The sequence below is a fragment of the Ictidomys tridecemlineatus genome, chromosome 1 (genome assembly GCF_052094955.1).
Source record: "Ictidomys tridecemlineatus isolate mIctTri1 chromosome 1, mIctTri1.hap1, whole genome shotgun sequence".
NCBI lineage: Eukaryota > Metazoa > Chordata > Mammalia > Rodentia > Sciuridae > Ictidomys > Ictidomys tridecemlineatus.
Window position 1 is genome coordinate 123249490 of NC_135477.1, and position 20561 is coordinate 123270050.

Genomic DNA, 20561 nt, shown 5'->3' on the forward strand with positions numbered 1-20561 from the left:
TCCTTTGGAAAATGATTTATTTCTGAAAGTTTGGTTAGCATTCCCAGGGTGCGTATATAGGCCAACTTTGGGGTGCGTCCTTTAAGTGCTGTTTTCACAGACTATGAAAGTTCCATGCTATTCAAAATCAGTGATTTGGCCACTTCGTGCCTAATAATAGGTTGGTATTCTGAATACTGAGGATTGGAGTTGAGCCATAGCAGGTCATTGATTTTCAGAAAAGAGGCCCTTGGACCTGAGAAGTGAGGTCTTTTGGGCAGCCCAGAGCTCTAGGGGAGAGTGCCTTTGTCTTCTAGGTGCTTTCTAGACTCTTGGGCCTGCATGACTGTTTCCATGGCCTGGTTAGTATGGCATAAAGAACTCTTCTGTCAGCTCCAGGCTCAAGCCACGGACTGCTCAGTGATGGTGTTTTGATGGACAAGCAAAGAATTTCTTAAAGAGTCCTAGAAAACCTGAACTTGGTTTTGTCTCTTCTGCTTCATGGTTTGGTCTGCCCAAGTTTTATTTTTTCTTTCTTGACTCATTCTTGGGGCTGTCCTGTGAAGAGGTATATCTCTTTGTATTGATACAGGAAGGAAGGAAGTGGTTAGATCAGGGCCATTCATTTCTTTATTTAACCTTTATATCCTCACAAAAGATGAAAAAGCCAAGGACCAGAAGTTTAAATAATATTTCTACTATCATAGGGGTTCTGTCAGTTGAAATTTGTAAGGTCATGTTGACATGCCACACTGCCCCTCAGCAGCTCCTGCTACCATTCCGTCACTAGTTTACCTATCTGTGGATTCAAAGTGAAAAATGTCATGCATACACACACTGTCACTTCATGCCTAGCACTGTCACTTCATGCCTAGCACTATAGTATACACAAGGAAAGAGATATGGGAGGAAATGGAATAAATAAGGAGAGAGAGACATGGGCCTTTGCCTTCATGATTGCATATTCTAGTTTAGTAAATAGACATTTTTTTTTCACCCAAACACAGACATAACAGTAAACTGGTCATTGTGCTATATACTCTGAAACAGTTGCATGGTGCTGTCTCTACAGGGCTTCACAGAGGCATTAACCTAGGTGGAGAGGCTGGGGTAGGTAATTGGGGGCAGAGACACTCAAGGACAGATCCATGTTGCGTGGGCTAAGAGACAGGGGAGATCCCCAGCCTGGGCAGAGGTTGGAGGATAAGTGTTATCGATTGGATGCTCAGAAAAAAATACCTGTGTGGTAGGGTGCTGAGAGCTGAGGGTGTGACCCCCAGGAAGCTGAGGAGACAGGACCGCATTACCTCCCTGCCTGTGGTGTCTCAGTGGCACACCCTACTGCTCTCAGGAAGATAGCCCAAATCCTGATTCTCCCCCCGCCCAATATTATGGGGACTCCAGTGTAGAGGACAAAGAGTGGGGAGCAGAGGAGGTATGCAGACACTAGCTTGGAGTCACTGCAGTTGTCCTGGCAATAGATGATGGAAACAGGTCAAGGAAGGTGTTGATGGTGATAGAGAGAGCTAGACAACATTGAGAGATAGTAGGAGAAAAAGTGAGAAACTTTTTGATGATAATATGTTAGGGGGAGGGTAAGAAAGAGGGCCACACCAAGGCAGTGCCAAGGGTGATGCTCGCCCCATCACCACCATACCTCAAGTTTTTTAAAGGTAAAAAGAGTCAAGGGAGCATATCTCAGATGAGGGACCAAAAGCTACAGAACATGACAGTGCCTTTTTGGATGTCACAGGAAGGTAGTGGCAGTTATGCTAAAACCCATGTCATTCCATCTGATCCACCATCCTCCTCCTCTTAAACAAGAAAAGAATTTATATGTTACCATGTATTGTTCTTTTTAGTCCTTTGCAGGAAAACAGTAAATTTCTGGATTTCACTGGGCTCCCTCCTCTTGGAGTTCATATCCTAGCGTGTTAACCCAGACCCAAACCGACTAGCAGGAATCCTCTTCCCACTTCTGGGGTCTGCCCTGAGACTCTCCAAAGGACTGAACATGCCCTTGTCGCTCTGTCAATCTCATATTTTCCACAGAGTTTTGAAAAAATGAGTATGTCTGTTCCTGACCCCTTTCCTTCCTCTAACAGGAGAGAGAGAAACAAAATGTCAAAACGTCAACCATTGAAAATTAGAGGAAGGTACATTGGTCAGCCCTGGGTCTTTTTATTTTATTATTATTATTTTTTGGTGTGCACTCTGCCAACATTCATTATAAAACAACAGTTTGGGCTGCCTGAGAGTAAAACTGGGCAGACCTGAACTGGAGCCCAAGGGGAAAGAGAAGCCAGTCCAAGAATTAACTGCAAGGTGGGGGCTGTCAGGCCTGGGATCCACAGATCCTGAGGCAACTCATCGCAAGTCAAATTAAGGGAATAATGCAAGCCTAGTAGATATTTAATGAGAGATTATTTCTGGAGATTATAAGGATACAGAAATTGCAAATAAATCTCTGACCTTTTCTGAGCCTTGGCTCAGTGAAAAAGCTGAATCACCTGCTTGAGGGGATTAAGGACAGCCGCTTCCATCTGGCAGGCCACTTTCTCTGTCATTTGCAAACTGCTTGGTGGTGACAGTGTTCTAAACCTTTTAGTGGGAATTCACTTTTCAGACTAGGAGATCTCAATTAACAGATTATGCACCCACAGGGCAGTGATCAGGACTAATGATCTGGTTACGTGTGCACTGTTGTTCCTGTCACATTAGTGGTACTTGGTCTATGTTAAATAATAAAGCCATTAGTTACCTGATGTTAACTATTAGTTATCATGAGGTCAGCAGGAAAGTCACTGTAGGGGTGGGGGAGAAAGAGAAAAAGAGAGATGGAAAGGTGCTGGGACAGTATGGGCAATGTCATAACTTGTACCACATTTAATTTAGAGATTGAGAGCAATGATTGCTAAACTGTATTTCATGAGTTCCTTGTTAGGACAGCTGTTGTTGAAGTCAATTCCATTTGAACACACTTTTTATCTGTTTACAAAGCTAAAATAATTATCATCAATATATAACTTTAATACACTAAAGTCTAACAGAGAGTTACTTTGAGCCCTCAGTATTTGGATGTGTAATTTGTAAATGCTCTACATTTAAACTTAGACAACTAGGATATACTAATAAATATTGCACTACATGAGTAAAGTGTAAGGTCTTTATGTATGATGTCTCTGGAAAGGGAGTTTGCTGATGATAACAAATTGGAGAAACTCTCACATTAGAAAAGCCAAAGAAGGAACATTCCTCCGATATTGAGTGCACGGCTTTTGCTTTGCCATTTTCCAAAATAAGTCATTATAATTAATGGAGGTGGGTGGAATTTTTTTTTTCCTGGATATATTTGGAAGGTACCATTTTATTCTTGTCCACTAGGTATCACCTATTAGAAAGGGATCTCACTTCCCACAGTGCCACAAAAAGAGCCCAAGGACTGATTTGCCTCGAGAGGGTTATGTCCAATTCTGTCTAGGTTTTCCTCTAGTTAGGTAGATGCCTCATCTTCTGACCACTGAAGCCTCTCTGTCAGTTGCCGAGTTCTTTTTAATTGTCCAAACCTTTTATCAGAGTTTATGGGGGAGGGAAGTAGACTTTGTCTAGGACAAAATTCACCAAATCCTAGAATAAGAACAAGTTCACAAACCTAATCTAGTTTTGGCCACTCCCTAGAGCACGGTGCAAGATGGCGGTTATTTCTCCATAATTCTTTGACTGTCATCTCTGTGAAAAGATTCTCTGAGCCATTCTGCAAAAGAAGAACTGAAGGACTATTGAATCACAGTTATAAACATTTTGGAAATCTCTTTAAGCACAAAAAGTAATTCCCTGTCTGACAAATACTTTCCAGTAAGCTGTATTCTGACTACTGTATAAAGGAATGAAAATCCTCCCCTGCATATGAAAAGATGCCCAGCAACATTAGTCATCAGGGAAACGCAAATCAAAACCACAAGGAGATAACTCTGACACCCACTAGGATGGCTATAATAAAAAAGACAATAACAAATGTTGGCAAGGATGTGGAGAAATTGGAACCCTCTTGCATTGCTGGTAGGAATGTAAAATGGTGCACTGCTTTAGAAGACAATTTGACGGTTTCAATAAAAAACATAGGCCAGTAGAATAGCAAAAGGGGACTATGGGGAGGGAGGAGAAGAGGGATAAGGGGAGGTGCTGAGAATGGAATTGACCAAAGTATATTTTTATATCTTCTGCATATACAAATATGTAGTAATAAATCCCACTACTATGTATAATTGTAATGCACCAATAAAAAAATAAAGGCATTTCAAAAAGGAGGAGAAAAGCTAGTCCTATGACCCAGCAATTCCACTCATAAGTGTATACACAAGAGAAATGAAAATACATGTCCACCCAGACTTGTATACAGTTATTCATAACACCACTATTTATAATAGCCCCAAAGTGGAAACAACCCAAATTTCTATCATTTGATGAATGGATGAACAAAATGTGGTATCTGCTACAATGGAATTAGTTCTAAAGGAAGGAAGTACTGCTGCTGCAGCATGGATAAGCTTGAAAACATTCAATGAAAGAAACCAGGTGTAAAAGACCACATATTTGATGATTCCATCTATGTGGAGTGTACAGAGTAGGCGGGTAGAAAAGCCAGGTAGAGAAGCCAGGTAGATTAGTCATTGCCAGCAATGGGTGGCTGTTGATGTCTATGCTCACATGTATTTATTCTTATGGGGGACAAAAATGTAGTGATGAATGCACAGCTTTGTAAGTATGAGAAATAGCTGAACTATACTCTTAAAATGGGTGGACTTTATGGTATGTGAATTATGTCTTAAAACTTATTTTACTTTTCATTGGTGAATTCTAATTGTACATACTAGCGGGGTCTTTTGTTACGGACTCATGCTTGCACATAGCAAAATTCTGTCAGTTTCACTCCCCCTACCTCCCCTTGCTCCTCTTCCTCTGTGCACCCTTTCCTCTCCTCTACTCACCTCCCTTCTGTTTTCATGAGACACCCTCCCCCCCACCGTGCAACACATTCTTTCTCTAAAAGGAAAAATGTTAAGTTCTCCAAACTTCTCTTCCCAAAATGAAACAATAATGAGAAAAAAATATGACCCTAGGCTTTCTGAGTTTGGCTTATTCCACGTAGCATGATGTTCTTAAGTGTCATTCTTAATAAACACTATTTTAAAACAAAAAAAAATTCACCCCCAGATTCCAACAGGTGTTTAATCTGTGCATTAAAGGTTGTCCCTAAGTTTGAAAAATGTCTGTTGTATGAGTGAATAGAGTTTCACTTGGAAGAATTGTATCAGTCTGGCTTGCAGCCTTCAGTCAGAAAGCTTGAGATATCACTATTTGCAGAGCAAATACTTGGTTCATACAAAAAAAGCAAGGGATTGAGTTAGTAGGCTCCTTACTTAAGAGAATAAGAAGAATAATTTTTATAGCAGGTAATTTTCAGGGGAAAAGAACATGATTTTTCTGCTTTCTTATGGTTCTTTACTCATCCTAGAGGCTGGGTGTATTTATAAGTACCACTTAGCAGTAAATGTGACTGAAATTACAGGAGCTGTTTCACTTTGGGAAGAGAAGTTTAGGGAAATTAACATTTCTTTTTCATTTGATATTTAGATATTCCCAGTGATTAATTTTTTTTCCACACTGGGGATTAAATCCAGGGGTCCTTTACCAGTGAGCTACATCCCCTTACTCTTTAATATTTATTTTTTATTTTGAGCCAGGGTTTTACTAAATTGCCCAGGCTGACCTTGAATTTGAGATCCTCCTGCCTCAGCCTCCTGAATTGCTGGGATTTCATGTGTGCACCACCATGCCCGGAAAAAAGATTTTTAAAAATCTTAGTTAGATCTAAGTTTACCCATATATACTAAGAATTGGAGCAGGATTTCATTTGGAGAAGATCCAAGATGAGTTCAGGTTCTGCTTAGTTCTCATGGATGACTAGTTTATTTCTTGCCATAGATGATCACAAATCTTTTATTAATACTCACCATCCTATTCCTATTCCTATTCTCTACCCCTTCTTTCTTCACGTTGAGCAGCGAACATTAGAATATCTTGTGCTAATATCCCAGTGAGGTCAAAGATGAACCCATTCTTAAAGTTTGTACATTTTATCACTGGGTAACCAAAACCTGGGGATGAGTTTTGGTAGATTTCCAGCTTCTTCAGTGCCAGGTTAGAAACCAGTTTGTTGTTTTGGAAAAAGTTGCTGATGTGGATCATTTATTTTCTGAGTGGCATTGGTGGCGCTGAAGCAGGTGGAGAACCCTGCTACCGCCTGCTGATTTTCCATGTGGAGGGATGGCTCTGCTGCCCAAGTGCTTCTTCCTAGTGTACTTCTTTGTTCCTGGCTGTGTTAATTTTCTCTATTATTTTTCTTTTTTTTTTTCATTTTTCCTTTTTTCCTACTCACCTGAAAAGGATTATACTTTCTTGGTGTCACATTTAAGGCAACTTGGTGATATGGACACTGAAGCAAGTCTCCACATATTAACCAGGCAAGATATTTGCCTTTACCAAGCCTCACTTTCTTCATCTGTGATATGGGGCTAATAATAGTATCATCCTGGAGGTCTTTTTAAATGAGAGAAGTGGTGTAAAGTACTTACCCACCATTTAAAGATCACTTCATTTTTGCTTTTTCAGACTGCAAGCAAGTTAGTCCTGTTTCAAGGTGCCTATCACTCTGTGCTATAGTTTTTTCAGCTATAAATTAAGGATAATGTTGCAGATTACTTTTACTTAAGAACTAAATAAGAAAATGCATACAAAGCGTTTAACACTTACCTGGACTACGGTAAATTCTCCACTGATACCAGTTATTTTTACTATTATTTTATATTTATTTATTAATTTTTTGGAGGGGTACTGAGGATTGAACTCAGGGGTTCTCAACCACTGAGTCACATCCCCAGCCCTATTTTGTATTTATTTAGAGACAGGATCTCACTGAGTTGCTTTAGTGCCTTATTGTTGCTGAGGTTGGCTTTGAACTCGTGATATTCCTGCCTCAGCCTCCCTAGCCACTGGGATTAAAGGTGTTTGCCAGGGCACCCAGCTTATTTTTTACTTATAATTTCTATGGGAAAAAATTAAAAGCACACTTGGCCACACCCTGTGTTTGATTGACTCATGGTGGCTTGGTCAGGTCATACCCTGAGGGTGATTTGCAAGGCCACAACCTGACTGCCCTCTCTTGCTCTTTCAGCTGCACAGTTGGACAGCATTGGCTTCAGCATAATCAGGAAATGCATCCATGCTGTGGAAACCAGAGGTAAAGTAGTCTAACAGATGGCATTGTTCTCATGGAAGGTCACGCATCTGGTTGCTACCTGCTGTTTCCTGAGTGACTCATTAACTCTCCTAGTGCCAGTGTCAGTGTTTCCACAAGCTACTTGGGTCTGAGGCAGAGGTTCTCAACCCATTTTGTGTCATCGATTTTGACAGATCAGATGAATGTTTTAAATGTATATAAAACACATAGGCTTATAGAAATCAGTTACTGAAATTCAGTTACTAAAATACTTAAAAACATAGTTATGACTTGGTTATACATACATTTCTTTGTTAATGACATTCTTTTCACAAGTTATAGTGGTAGTTCTGATGACTGCCATAAACTGAAAGTAGTGATAGTTCAGGATGTTTGTAACAATTGTTATATGTTATGAAAATACCTGATTTCTGACCAAGTTGCAGGTATTGAGCGCTACTGTGACTTCACATTTATAATGGAAGGAAATGTGTAATGTCAGTTATAGCTTAGAGAAAATAAAGATGTAATGATTTTCCTAATTCATAGATCTCTGAATTATTTCCAGTGAATGTCTGTGGGCCCTAGGCTAAGGACCTCTGATCTTGGGAGTGAGTTCCCAGGACCATCAGGTACAGAGAAGGGTTCAGGCCCCTGCGGCACACCTTTCCTGGGTCCACCAGAGTAGGACACTTGAGATCAGGGATGCTAGATCACCCCTGTAGTCTCCATCCTCTCCTGAGAGACTGCCACAAAGGAGAGTCCTCCATTCTGGCAGTGTGCAGCTTTGAGTACACCCATCTGTTGTGCTCTGAGAAAAGGTATTAGCCATCTTTCTATAGGATTTGATTTGAGTTATTGTTAGAGATGCGACTTTTATTTATTGTACAGCCTCTCTACCTACTAGTCCTTTTTATTTGTTTGAAAGACATTCTGTCTTTTACAGCAGGGCCATAAATATAAATCACTAAAAATGTAGTGAAAATACATTTTCCAATATCCAGTCTTTCTTAATTATATACATTAAGTGAAAAATGGAAGTTACAAAACAGCTGTCTAGTCTGAGCCTGTTCTGGGACTAGCAGGGCAAGGGTATATCCTTTTGCCCAGTGTCATTGTGTTATCAGTGACTTTCTCTGCTGTTTTTTACTCTCTTCTTTGATTTATCTCTTGGCCTTAATTGTAGTCTATAAATATTTTTGAGATTTATATTGTTAATATAATTTTCCAACAAATTGATATTGTTAGGATAGTTTTCCAAACAAGTGCAAACTTGTGTTTCATTTGAAACAAAATAATTTAAATGAGGAGTACAGGCTTAACAGAAGTAGAAGCATGTAAATGGAATCAAACTTGAATCCAAAGTAACCCTCCCCTGAGTAGATTCATATACTCACCTAACATGGGCCACCTGTTTGTCTATTTTCAGTATCCAGAACCAACAGGGAAACCTAATCGTATAAAACTGCTCACTAAGTCTGTGATAAATGCAAACCTACTGTATGTATCTCAGGAGAAGAACTTTTTTTTTTTATTAATCTGATATACAAGTAGAAAATATATACAGTAAGTAGGAGAAGAGAAGGGTCACAAGTTGGTTTGGCTTTTTAGTCTTTGCTTCCTTGTCCCCTGCTGTCTCTAAAATGAGAATGAGAATTATGTTTTTAAGTTCCAAACAAGTTTTCATTTAGCACAAAGTAGAAATAAGGACGCTGTGAGTTAAATGCCATTTTAGTACAACTAACTGAAGAAAGTGGGTGTTTCCCTAGTTTGGTGCATTTATATACACACATATCTGGGATCCAGAGATGAAAAGCCATCCCCTACTCTCGGGGATTCATCAGTAATTGTCTAGTGGGAGCCAGGACTGTGTGAAGTCCTAGGAACACACAAGGATAAAAGAAATAGTCACTTGAGGTCTTTCAAACCTGTAAGCCTGGCACATTACTGAATACATTTTCTGGCACCGAGCAACATAGACCCATCATTTTTGTTTTGCTTTGTTTTGTTATTATTTTTATAATATTTTTATTTTATAATATTTTTAGTTGTAGATGGACACAATACCTTTATTTATTTATATGTGGGACTGAGGATCGAACCCAGTGCCCTATACATGCTAGGCAAGTGTTCTACCTCAGAGCTACAACCCCAGCCCCATCATTTGTTTTTTAGCAAGAGCTTTTAGCTCATGAATAATGCAGGATTTTGAAATGGATTTTACAGGTTCTTTTCAGCTGTGATATCCTATCAGTCCCCATCATTTCCTTCTATTCATTAATTCCACTTTTAGGTAGGTCTGTTGAAGATGCTATAGAATCAGCCCTTTCCTGAATTTATATACACATAAAACTGCTATCTCCAAATAGGCATTATTTTTCAGGAAAAAGAGAATTTCAAATATTGTTAATTACTATAAAGAAAACAAAGTAAGGAAATGACCAGGAGTGTTGGCTATTGGTGCATTAGATTGAAGAATTTGCATTTAAGCTGAAAACTGAATGATGGAAAGATCTGGAAGAAGAGTGAGCTAGATAGAGGAAATGAGTTGTGTGAAGCTTTGAGATTAGTGTAGCTGATGTGTTAATTTGGGTACAGGAGGAGGGGGGTGGGTTCAGCTGTGAAGGCATTGTAGGCCACCAAAGGAGTTTTGATTATGGTCTGTGCGCAATGGGAACCCACTAGAAAGTTTTAAGAGAATAAGTGACATGAGCTGATATATACTTGAAGTTCATTTTGTTTGGCGAATGGACATCAGTGGGATGAGATACAAAGGAGGATACCGGTTACTTGAAAAGTGTCTGGTATGATGGGCCTTGGATAAAAGGAGAAAAATCTTTTCAAATCACTTGGTCTGAGTGGCCTCATTTTGGAAATGAATGGTGCAGTGGGCGATTTAATCCTTACATTGAAATGAACAGAAGTATTGCAGTGGGGTAGTTTGTGATTCTTTATTCAGGTGTTGGAAAGTAAACTCCTTTTAGTCTAACTGCACAGTTCCTTGGGTTTGATGAAAGTCTCCTTCCTTTTTCTTTATTAAGAATATTTATATTACAAATGAATGGATTTTCTAATTTCTCCATCTTGGATAACATTCTATAAAACTAAAAATGTCCTTATACCCCAATATTTTCTATTTTTTTGTGAGCTGATTTTTTATTTTTATTTTTTTTAAATTTTGATTTGCTATATATGACAACAGAATGCATTACAATTTGTATTACACATATAGAACACAATTTTTTGTACACAAAGTAGTCACATCCTTCATGTCTTCTTATATGTACTTAAGATAATGATTACCATGGCATTCCACCATCTTTCCTACTCCTATGCCCCATTATTTCCTTGCCTTCCTCTTTTCCCCAATATTTTCATTCTCTGTGTAAAAATAGATTATGAAGTATTTGCTCATTCCTATTGTATGAATTTTTTTATCATGGCACTTTTGACTTTTTAAATTCAAAAATTAGTTAAGTATAACATCTTTAAAAGAATACATTTTGCATCTTTTTAAAAACTCCTCAAATGAGGGGGGATAGTAGGGGATAGGAAAGGTAGCAGAATACAACAGTCACTAATATGCCATTATGTAAAAATGTGAGTATGTAACAGAAGTGAGTCTGTATTATGTATTTGGGGAGTTCAAAACCCAATTGAGTCGAATGTATGAAAGATGATATGTCTTGAGCTCTGTAATGTTTTGAACAACCAATAAAAAAAAAAAAAAAAAAAAAACTCCTCAAATGTTGCCTTTGGCAAGAGAAGAGGAAAGTTTCTTTCCCCTCCAATGACTGAGCTAACACGAGGGCTGAAGTGTGCAGCACACCCGTGAAATCCTAGACAGCTGTACCAAATCCCACTCCTTTGCTAAGAGCTGAGCTGAGTGACAGGGGACTTTAATTAGAGCAGCTTTTAGAAGGACTGAGAAAATGAGAAAGAAGAACATTTGGCCAGGTTGGCCTGACTTGTGTTCTGACATGCCTCTAATTAAATCGTCACTCTTTCTCTTCTCAGGGATCAATGAGCAAGGGCTCTACCGAATCGTGGGGGTTAACTCCAGAGTGCAGAAGTTGCTGAGTGTTCTTATGGGTAAGTCCAGCACTCTGAAACGTCATCAGGTCCCTGATGGGGAAGGAATCATGGGTATACCAAGAGTCAATGCCCAGAAATCTGTTGCTCCATTCACCAGTTGTCATGGCAGTGGGCACAACCAGGAAAGGTTCTGAGTGGACAAAATAAAAAGTGCCCGGTCCAAAGCACCACACCCTCCCTTCAGACTCAGCCACTGCTAGTCCAAGTGGCGCTTGATCACTCATGTGACCACCACACCCAACTCTATCTTTAATAGCTCATGACTCCCTCTGTTCTCTTTGGAGGCAGGTATTTAGTGGGATACACCCGATGCCCAAGGAAGGGCATCCTTCTAGCCCACAGAGGACCTCAGAGCTCATGTTTTTATTACTGAGGGTGTCATATAACTCTCAGATAAAATGTATACACACAGATAAATCTTCTGATCCTCTTCACTTCTAGATTTCAACTTAGTCCCAGTCACTTGAGTAGCAGGACCTTCTTTGCCACGGCTGATATAAATATAAAACCATGTCTCCAAATGTGCAGTATTTGAATCAAAACCCATGAACCCCTGAGTCAAATTTGCTTAGGCTGCAGATTTCCTGTATTTTTAGACATGAGTGCAGCCAGCCTCAGTGAGTCACATGGATCTAAATGGCAAACAGATCAAATTTCACAGATCAGTGGGTGTTATTTATTTCCACGGAAGCCCAGCCATGCATTTGTGAAGATGGACTATCGCTCGGGGTTCCAGCTCAGTGTTGTGGGCAAAGAAAGTCTCATGTTAGTATTTGTCATTTCTTTTGCCATCCTCAATCCTGAAAATGGCTTTCAAATGTGAAGAAGTCTCCTTTCTAGTACGGGCCCAAAAAAACTCTAGCTACTAACACCTTAAAGTCAAAGCACTATGGTATTGCTAGTTACAATAAGATCTGCTGTTTGGAATTGTTATTTTCTGTGAGTTTTCCCTGCACTGAGTGTCTTGTTTTTAATTCAGATTGGAGATATGGTTATGGTTAGTTGTTATTTTTTTAAATTCTTTCTTATAGTTGTAGATAAACAGAATTCCTTTATTTTATTTATTTTTATGTGGTGCTAAGGGTCAAACCCAGGGCCTCTCATGTGCTAGGCAAGTGCTCTGCCACTGAGCTACAGCCCCAGCCCAGATTTTTTTTTAATTGGATTTTTATTTTGAGATAATTGTAGATCCATAGGTAGTTGTAAGAAATGGCACAGAGGGATTCTATATATCCTTTATTCAGTTTTCTCCAATGATAACAGCCTATAATTTTTTTTTCAGTATCCCAATTAGGATATTGATGTTAATACAGTCAAGATGCAGAGCATTTCCATCACCATGAGGGTCCTTTGTGGTATAGAGGATGGAACCTAGGGCCCTTTACCACTAAACTACATTTCTGGACAATTTTGTGTTTATTTTGAGACAAAGTTTTTCTAAATGGCTGAGGTTGATCTGGAACTTGTGATCCTCCTGCTTCAGCCTCCTGAGTAACTTGGATTACAGGTGTACCCACTACTCCAGGCCACACCAGTCTGCCTCACTTCCACTTTGTTCCTCATCCCTAGCTTCTGGCAACCAGTAATCTGTTGTTGTTTTTTTTTCTTAATTTCTTTAATTTTGCCATTTCAAGATTGTTACATAAATGGGATTATGTAATAGGTTATTTGGGAGGTTGCCTTTCTTTTTCAGTCATTATAATTCCCTCAAGATTATTCAAATTGTTGCATGTAGGGCTGGGGATGTGGCTCAAGTGGTAGCGCGCTCGCCTGGCATGTGTGCGGCCCGGGTTTGATCCTCAGCACCACATACCAACAAAGATGTTGTGTCTGCCAAGAACTAAAAAAAATAAATAAATATTAAAAATTCTCTCTCTCTCTCTTTCTCTCTCTCTCTCCTCTCTCACTCTCTCTTTAAAAAAAAATTGTTGCATGTAACAATAGTTTGTTATTTTATACTGATAGTGTTCCATTTTGTGGATATACCACAGGTTAGCCGGTCACCTGTTGGAGGACATCAGGGTTGTTCCCAGTTTGAGGTATTATGAATGAAGGTGCTGTTAATGTTTGTGTACAGGCCTCCATGCAAACACAAATTTGTTCTTCTGGGATAAATGCACAGGAGTGTGATTGTTGAGTTCTATGGATGTGGCTGATTTTTGAGAAATCTAATATAAGGAGGAATTAAGAGTCTAACAGGTATCAACCCTCAGTCTTTCATTTCTGACCCAGAGCTGCAAACCTCTGTGCAGAATGTCTGCTTTCTGGAGCAGATTTTTAGGTGCTAGAGATTAAGCTTTAGAAAGAACTGGTTTCATGCAGCGTCCTTATGGGACAAGATATGCATGCATGGGAAATCTATAATGCAAAACTAGGATGTTAGCACTTAATATGAGCAGGATCTAGAAGGCTGAATGGTAAAGGAGAGAACAGAATAATTCCAATTCTATCAATTCCAATACTAAATAATTCCAATACTATTCTGAGCAGTGGCATGGGGGAATGAAACCAGGGTGCCTGGTGACAATAGCAGAGGGTATCGATTCTATGTTTGTTATTATTTTAACATCTGCAAGAACTACTTAAGGCTGGGACAGGACAGCTAAGGCTGAAAAGCTAACGTGGTTTTTGTATTGAAGAACTTGAATACTGGGCTGAGTAGTTTGGGATTTTTTTGTTTTATAAAATGAGCTATTAAAAGTTCTAAAAATACATTTTGAATCTTTTGCACATGAAAGTGTCAAGAAGGCAATTAAAATAGATTCTAAGAAGAAAAAATGGCATTTATTTGCCAAATAACTGGTAAATCCAAGATGACGAAAGCATGGCAGGGTTTAAGGACTCCAGTGACATCTTTGGTAGGAGCCTTTCCCTTTTCTTTCTTTTAGCTTCTCATTTTCTGTGACCTCTGCTGGTCTTGGTACTGACTTTATTCTCTGTGGGCGTGATCCAGATAGGTCCAGCCTCAACTGTTCTTAGAGTTGCAGCACTGAGAAGAAAGTATATTTCTTGACAGTTTTGGCAGAAGGCCCCAGGGAGGACAGTGATTGGCCAGCATGAGGCCATTCACATGACTCATTTCTTAATTTGGGGCCAATCATGTGGTCCTCAGCAGATGGACTGAATTTTGTGTCTGTGTCTGGGGATTTAGAAGAATGGGGGTAAAGGGATGGGATAGGGAGGAGTTAGTGCTTGGAACACTGTGGACTGAGCAGGATTATTGATAGAATGATGTAGGAAATAATTACAAAATAATGGGTGCTGGTAGATAAAAGAAGTGTGTCCCCCACAGGTATGACAAGACCAGAATCTAGATCTTGGGAATGATTCAGCACCAATGTGGAACATATCTTTGATCATGGAAAGACGTTGAAGGAAAAAGACAGTTGCAATAGATTGGGCAGAGCCGGCCCCAGAGAGGGCTGAACCAAATAGCTGGTCTGAGGTCAAGAATGAAAGGATAGGCTCAAAATGATTGGAGAGAGAGAATCAACAATTTTGTAACCAAGTGGATGTAGGGGATCGGAAGGGGTAAGAGATTTCAGAGACAACACATGATTATGTAAGGTGACACGAGTGAAAAGAACTATGACATTTTAGAATACTTTGCTAATCTAAAAAAGAACCACCTTAGCTCAGTTATGCTGTGCAAGAGTGGTTTTGAAAGGAGCTTGTTTTTATAACTTCGCTTGGTGGCCCTCAGAGAAGATATTTGTATTGTTCTCTTCTTCTTCAGTTTTCCTAGGGATAGAGAAAATAATCATGAACATCTGAGAAATGTCATGACAAAGTAACAACCAGAGGCTGAAAGTCACAGGGCTAGATGCCTCTGCCAGGAGGGCATTACAAATAGACTGGAATCCAGACTGAGATCCAACCAGAGCTGAGAGATGACCAGAGAATAAGATCTAACCTAGTGTTGAGACAGGGATCTGTGATTCTCCCTACCAGTTGATTCTGAATCTTGTGATTAAAGAAGCACCTGTTAGGCAGCACCCCAGACACAGCTCTGACTCCCTTCTCTTTCGTGCATATGAGGTCTTCATCAGTTCTTGGTACTGATACAAGTCTGGGCTAAGCAAGAGTATAAAATAAATTGGCTCCTGGGTTCCAAACCCTTTCCCTGAGTTGGCTGGTATTAGGAACCTCTTGTTCACTCATCCTTTATTGTATATTCTTTGGATGCCCTGTTACATGCGAGGCACTGTGTAGGATTTGGTTTATTTGTTGTCTGAGGCTCTTGAAAGTTGAATAGCGTGTTTTGATTGTTGAAAGAATGACTTAGAATTAAAACCAGAGCCTAACTTTAATCACATGTTTATTTTTTAAAGCACCAGGGGACTGTAGGTTGGAAGAGGAATATAAGAGCCAGTGCTTTGAGAATGTCTGTTTTACTGGTTAGGGCTCCTTAGGGAAGCTTGTTGAATTTCTCATGGCAAATACAGTGGGTTCCAGGAGAACCCTTACTCTCTTTCTCCTAACAACAAAGGTCTTCAGTCATTGGAAAGTGCCTGTTCTGTGCATGTCTGTGTCTCTTCCTTTCTCCATTTTAAATAATTGTGGTTTTTTTTAAATTAAAACTTAGAGGGTTCATTGTAGAAAGTTTGAAGAAAATAAAAAGCTTAAAGAAAATGAGCCCTGCAAACCAATCACAATCTTTACTAGCTATTTTATTCTGAGAAATCAGATCATTTTATATAATCCATTTTAATATTGTATTTTATGGGACAATATAGTAATATAATCAATATACTATATTACTGTATTGACAGAATGGGTCACACTGTGTATGTTACAAACATTTATTTTGTTACAAACATTTTAATGGATTTTCTTCATATAACACTATAGAGTATCTATGTTCCCATATTATAAAAGTTCTTCTAGAGTGTGATTTTCATAGGCCCATATTGTGTAGATATAACTTGTTAATCAGTCCCCTATTCTTATATACATAAGCTGATTGTAATTCTTCATCATTTTAGAAAAGCACTCAGATGAACATCCCCATGGGGCAGAACAGCCGAGGTTAAGAGCATGCACTTTTGAGTTAGACAAGTTGCAGTTCCACTACTTATCCATTTGACCTTAGACAAATCATTTAAATCAATCTAGTCTTCTCTCTCCTCACCTCTAAGATAGCCCCTGCCTTCATATAGTATGAAGATGAAATGAAAAGATGCATGTGGGTTTTGAGTCCAAAGCCTTCGACATGTTAAATAATAAATGCTCACTATTAATCATTTTTATTTGTTTGCACATCTCTATTTATTTCCTTAGGGTTTATATTAGGATCTTGAAATGAGTATGTATATGGTTTCAAGGCTCTTAATTGATATTTTATCTTTACTGTCAGCAAAGTGTGAGGAGAATGTCCTACAACATACTTTGTATTACATTGTTTCACACAAATCATTGACATTTAAAAATGTCTTTCCTTTTTGTTTAACTTTGCATTTATGGAATTTTGGATGAAACTGAACATTTGTCACATGCTTATTGCTGACTTCTTCTTTTGTGATTTCCCTATATTCTTAGCTTATTTTTCTATTTTCTGTTTGCATCTTTTGATTAAAACATCTTTTTAGATCTGAAAGTTATGTTAATATTTTTATTCATATTTTCATTTATATTTGTTTTGGTTAGCTTTTCATTGCTGTGACCAAAATATCCAAAAAGAACAATTTAGAGAAGGAAAAGTTTATTTGACTCATGGTTTCAGAGGTTCAGTCCATGGTCGGCTGACTTCACAGCTCTGGGCCCAAGGTGAGACAGACTGTCACGGCAGAAGGACATAGTGGAAGAAAGCTGCTCAGTTCATGACAGCCAGGAAGGGACGGAGGGCATAGGAAGGTGCATCCTTACAGGCCATGCCCACCCACTTGCAGTGACCACCAGTCATTCAAACTGGGATGGATGATTGATGAGCTTTCAGCTCTCCTGATCAGTCACCTTACCTCTGAACATTCCTGCATTAACACAGGAGCTTTTGAGTAGACACCTCTTATCGAAACCATAACAATCTTGAATTTTATTTACAGTGCCTTTGTTTTTATTTTGTCTTATATATGTTTTAAATTTTATGAAATTCAGTCTCTCAGTCTTTTTCCTCCTATTACCTTTTATTATTATTATTGCTGTTCATAATTTTGTATTCAATTTTCATTGTCTTTACTAACTTATCAAGCTCCATTCATTTTTACCCTTTTAGCTATAACCTTTATTATTTTGATCTGTTTCTTATTTTCCTTTGACTTATTTCATAGCATCCATATTTTTCCGAATTTCATTTCTATTTCAGAGCAGGTGCTTTCTGAATTATTTTTCAGAGTGTATTGGTCTCATATGTTATGCTAACAAATGTTGTGTTGGATTTTTTTTTATCTTCTGTGTACTCAAACCTGAACACAACAAAATTTATAAATCTTTGTTTTAAAATCACTCTAGATAAATTCTTGTTCTGTGGCTATTTTCTCAACCTATGAAGAATCATTCTCTTATATGAAATTGGAGGGCTGATGTACGTGGTTCCGGCCAACTTTCTGGTGTTTTTATCTTCCATATAGTGTGGACCTGGGTTCTCCTGGTTCTGCGATTTGGCTGTGGTCCTAGAGGAAAGCAGTTGAACCCAAAGCTTGTGTTTTTTTCCTGTCACTCTCATATCCCCCCATTCTGAATTCACTTACGTTGATATAAATGGATACTCTTCCTCTGCTGTTCCCCAGTCTAATTTTGCTGCTCAGATGATAATCTTGGCCACTTCAGAAAGAAGGTTCCCCTTCTGTGTGTTTGCTGAGATAGGGGACAGTGAATGCAGTGTGACATCCTTCTCCAGAAGTGGCTTGGTCTATGCTTGAGGGTAGGTGGAGGATTCTCACCTACCACACTGTTTTCCAAGTGGGTTTTCCCCAGATCTTTATCTGAGCTTTACCTGGTAAGTATTTCTCTGGTGACAGGACAGTGTTGACTAAAAGCCTGATTTTCTGTGTTATTGAAACTCCTTGTCCTTTTTTTGTGTGTGTCTTTGTTAGTATTTCACTGTTATAGTGAAGGAATGCAAGTTCAGTGTTGCCGTTTTTCTTATCTTACATTGTCCCTTTTCCCTTTATTTTTATGGTATTGGCAGAGTTTTTGTTTGTTTTGTTTTAATTTTTGGAATGGGGTTTTGCCGAGTTGCTAAGGCTGGCCTCAAACTCATGATCATCGTACTTAGCCTCCTAAGTTGCTGGGATTACGTGTACATGCCACTGCACCCAGCTGTTTTGACAATATGTAAAACACAGTTAGGGATTTAGAGGACACAAGGAAGGTATTAAATAGTAGTGCTTTAAATCGCCAGATTATGTTAGCACACCTCATCCACTTATCTATAAACATGAACTACATCCTTCCTTTCTCCTCTGGGACCTCGAATGTGTGCTTTCTTTTTTTCTGTACCCCTCATTTCCCACTAATTAAGAATTTCTTTCTGAAGGGATCCAGCTGAGACCTAAAGGCTTGGCCGGTAATGAGTGGAAACAACCCCATATTTTGAGTACTGGTTGAAAGGAAGCAGGAGAATAAAGAAGAAACTTCCAGTTTTACTCCCCAGCAAAGGGAACAGATAAATGATGATTTGGATTCTTTAAGCACTAGATTAGGGAAGTGACTAAGGCTTTCAAGATGTATAGCCAGAAAATAGAGTAAACACATTTGCTTCTCAAATTGCTAAATATTACATCTAAGCTTGAAGGGTTTACATGCGGGATAAATGAAGTCTCATTTGTACAGAGAATAGTGTACTTCTGTAAGTGTTTTCCTCAAAGATGTAATGAGAATAGAGAATGTGGAAGGCTGGAGAAGATTTTAGCAAAAGACAATTCACAGAAAACAAAATACAACTCACTTTTAAATGTAGGAAAGTAAGACTGTATGCTATTTTCTAAGGATAGACTTCTAAATCAATGAGGCAAACATGAGAGTCCAGAAATAAGACCGATACATATATGGCCAGTGGATCTTTGGTAAAGGTGTCAAGGTAATTCATGAAGGAAAAGAAAATATTTTTGCCAAATGGTACTAAAACAATTGAAAAAAAATGAAATTTAACTCTTATCTGGTACTATAATGAAGAATTAACTTGAAATGGATCATTCATGCCTCCTAAGGATCTTCCTGCCTCCTAATTGTAAGAACTAACAGAAGTAAACATAGGAGAAAATCTTTGTGGCTTAGTTTAGAAAAGATTTCTTAAAAACAACACAGATAACAAATTAAAAACTTTTGCTCCTAAAAAGGTATTGTTAAACAAAAAGAAAAGATAGGCTACAGATCAGAAGAAAATATTTGCAAAACATGTATAGGATAAGTGATTTATATCCAGAACACATTTTAAAAAGCCTCTTGCAACTCAAAAACACAACAAACCCCCTGCCTTTTTTCTTTTTCTTTTTTTTTTTTTTTTTTTTTGGTACCAGAGATTGAACCCAGGGACACTTAACCACTGGACCACATCCCCAGCCCTTTTTTAGAGATAGGATCTTGTTGAGATAGTTAGGGCCTGGCTAAATTGCTGAGGAACTCTGGATCCTCCTGCCTCAGCCTCCTGAGCCACTGGGATTACAGGCATATGCCAGACAAAATTTGAGAATAAATCATTCAGTAAAAAAATTTACAACCAATAAAATGTTAAAAAAAATCACAAAGGGAAAAAAAAAGGATGAAAAGATGACCAATGCCATTAGTCATTAAGGAAATACAAATTTGAAAAAAAGCCATATATCCCTGCATGCCTATTAGAATAGCTAAAATTAAAAAATGACCATATCATGTGTTGACAGGGACGTGAAACAACCAAAGCTCTCTATTACTGGTAAAAATGCAAAATGATCCAAACATTTTAGGAAGACCATTTGTCAATTTCTACTAAAGTTAAACATACCATCTGACCTACTCCTAAATTACTTTACCTAGCCCCACTCCTAGATATGGTATTTACCCAAAAGATGAAAATGTAGTATACAAAAACCTGTGTGCAAATATTTACAGTGACTTTACTCATAACATCTATAATTGGAAACAACCCAAATGTCCATCAATCAGCAAATGGATAAACAAATTATGGCATATCCATAACGTTGAATATACTCAGTAATAAAAGGATTAAACTACTGGTACATGTAACAACATGGATGGATTTCAAAAGTATTATGCTATGTTTGTGAAAGTG

The 20561-nt window shown here is 38.5% G+C and overlaps 1 protein-coding gene across 8 annotated transcripts in view; it reads left to right on the plus strand.

Annotated features, from left to right (window-relative positions):
* Arhgap26 (Rho GTPase activating protein 26) overlaps positions 1-20561 on the plus strand; it is a 415947-nt gene that overhangs the window by 238696 nt on the left and 156690 nt on the right. For all 8 annotated transcript variants that reach the window (XM_078047074.1, XM_078047111.1, XM_040273751.2 and 5 more), the window contains exons 13-14: positions 7214-7279; positions 11276-11350. In XM_078047074.1, the coding sequence (XP_077903200.1) occupies positions 7214-7279; positions 11276-11350 (141 nt within the window). The remainder of the gene's footprint in view (positions 1-7213; positions 7280-11275; positions 11351-20561) is intronic.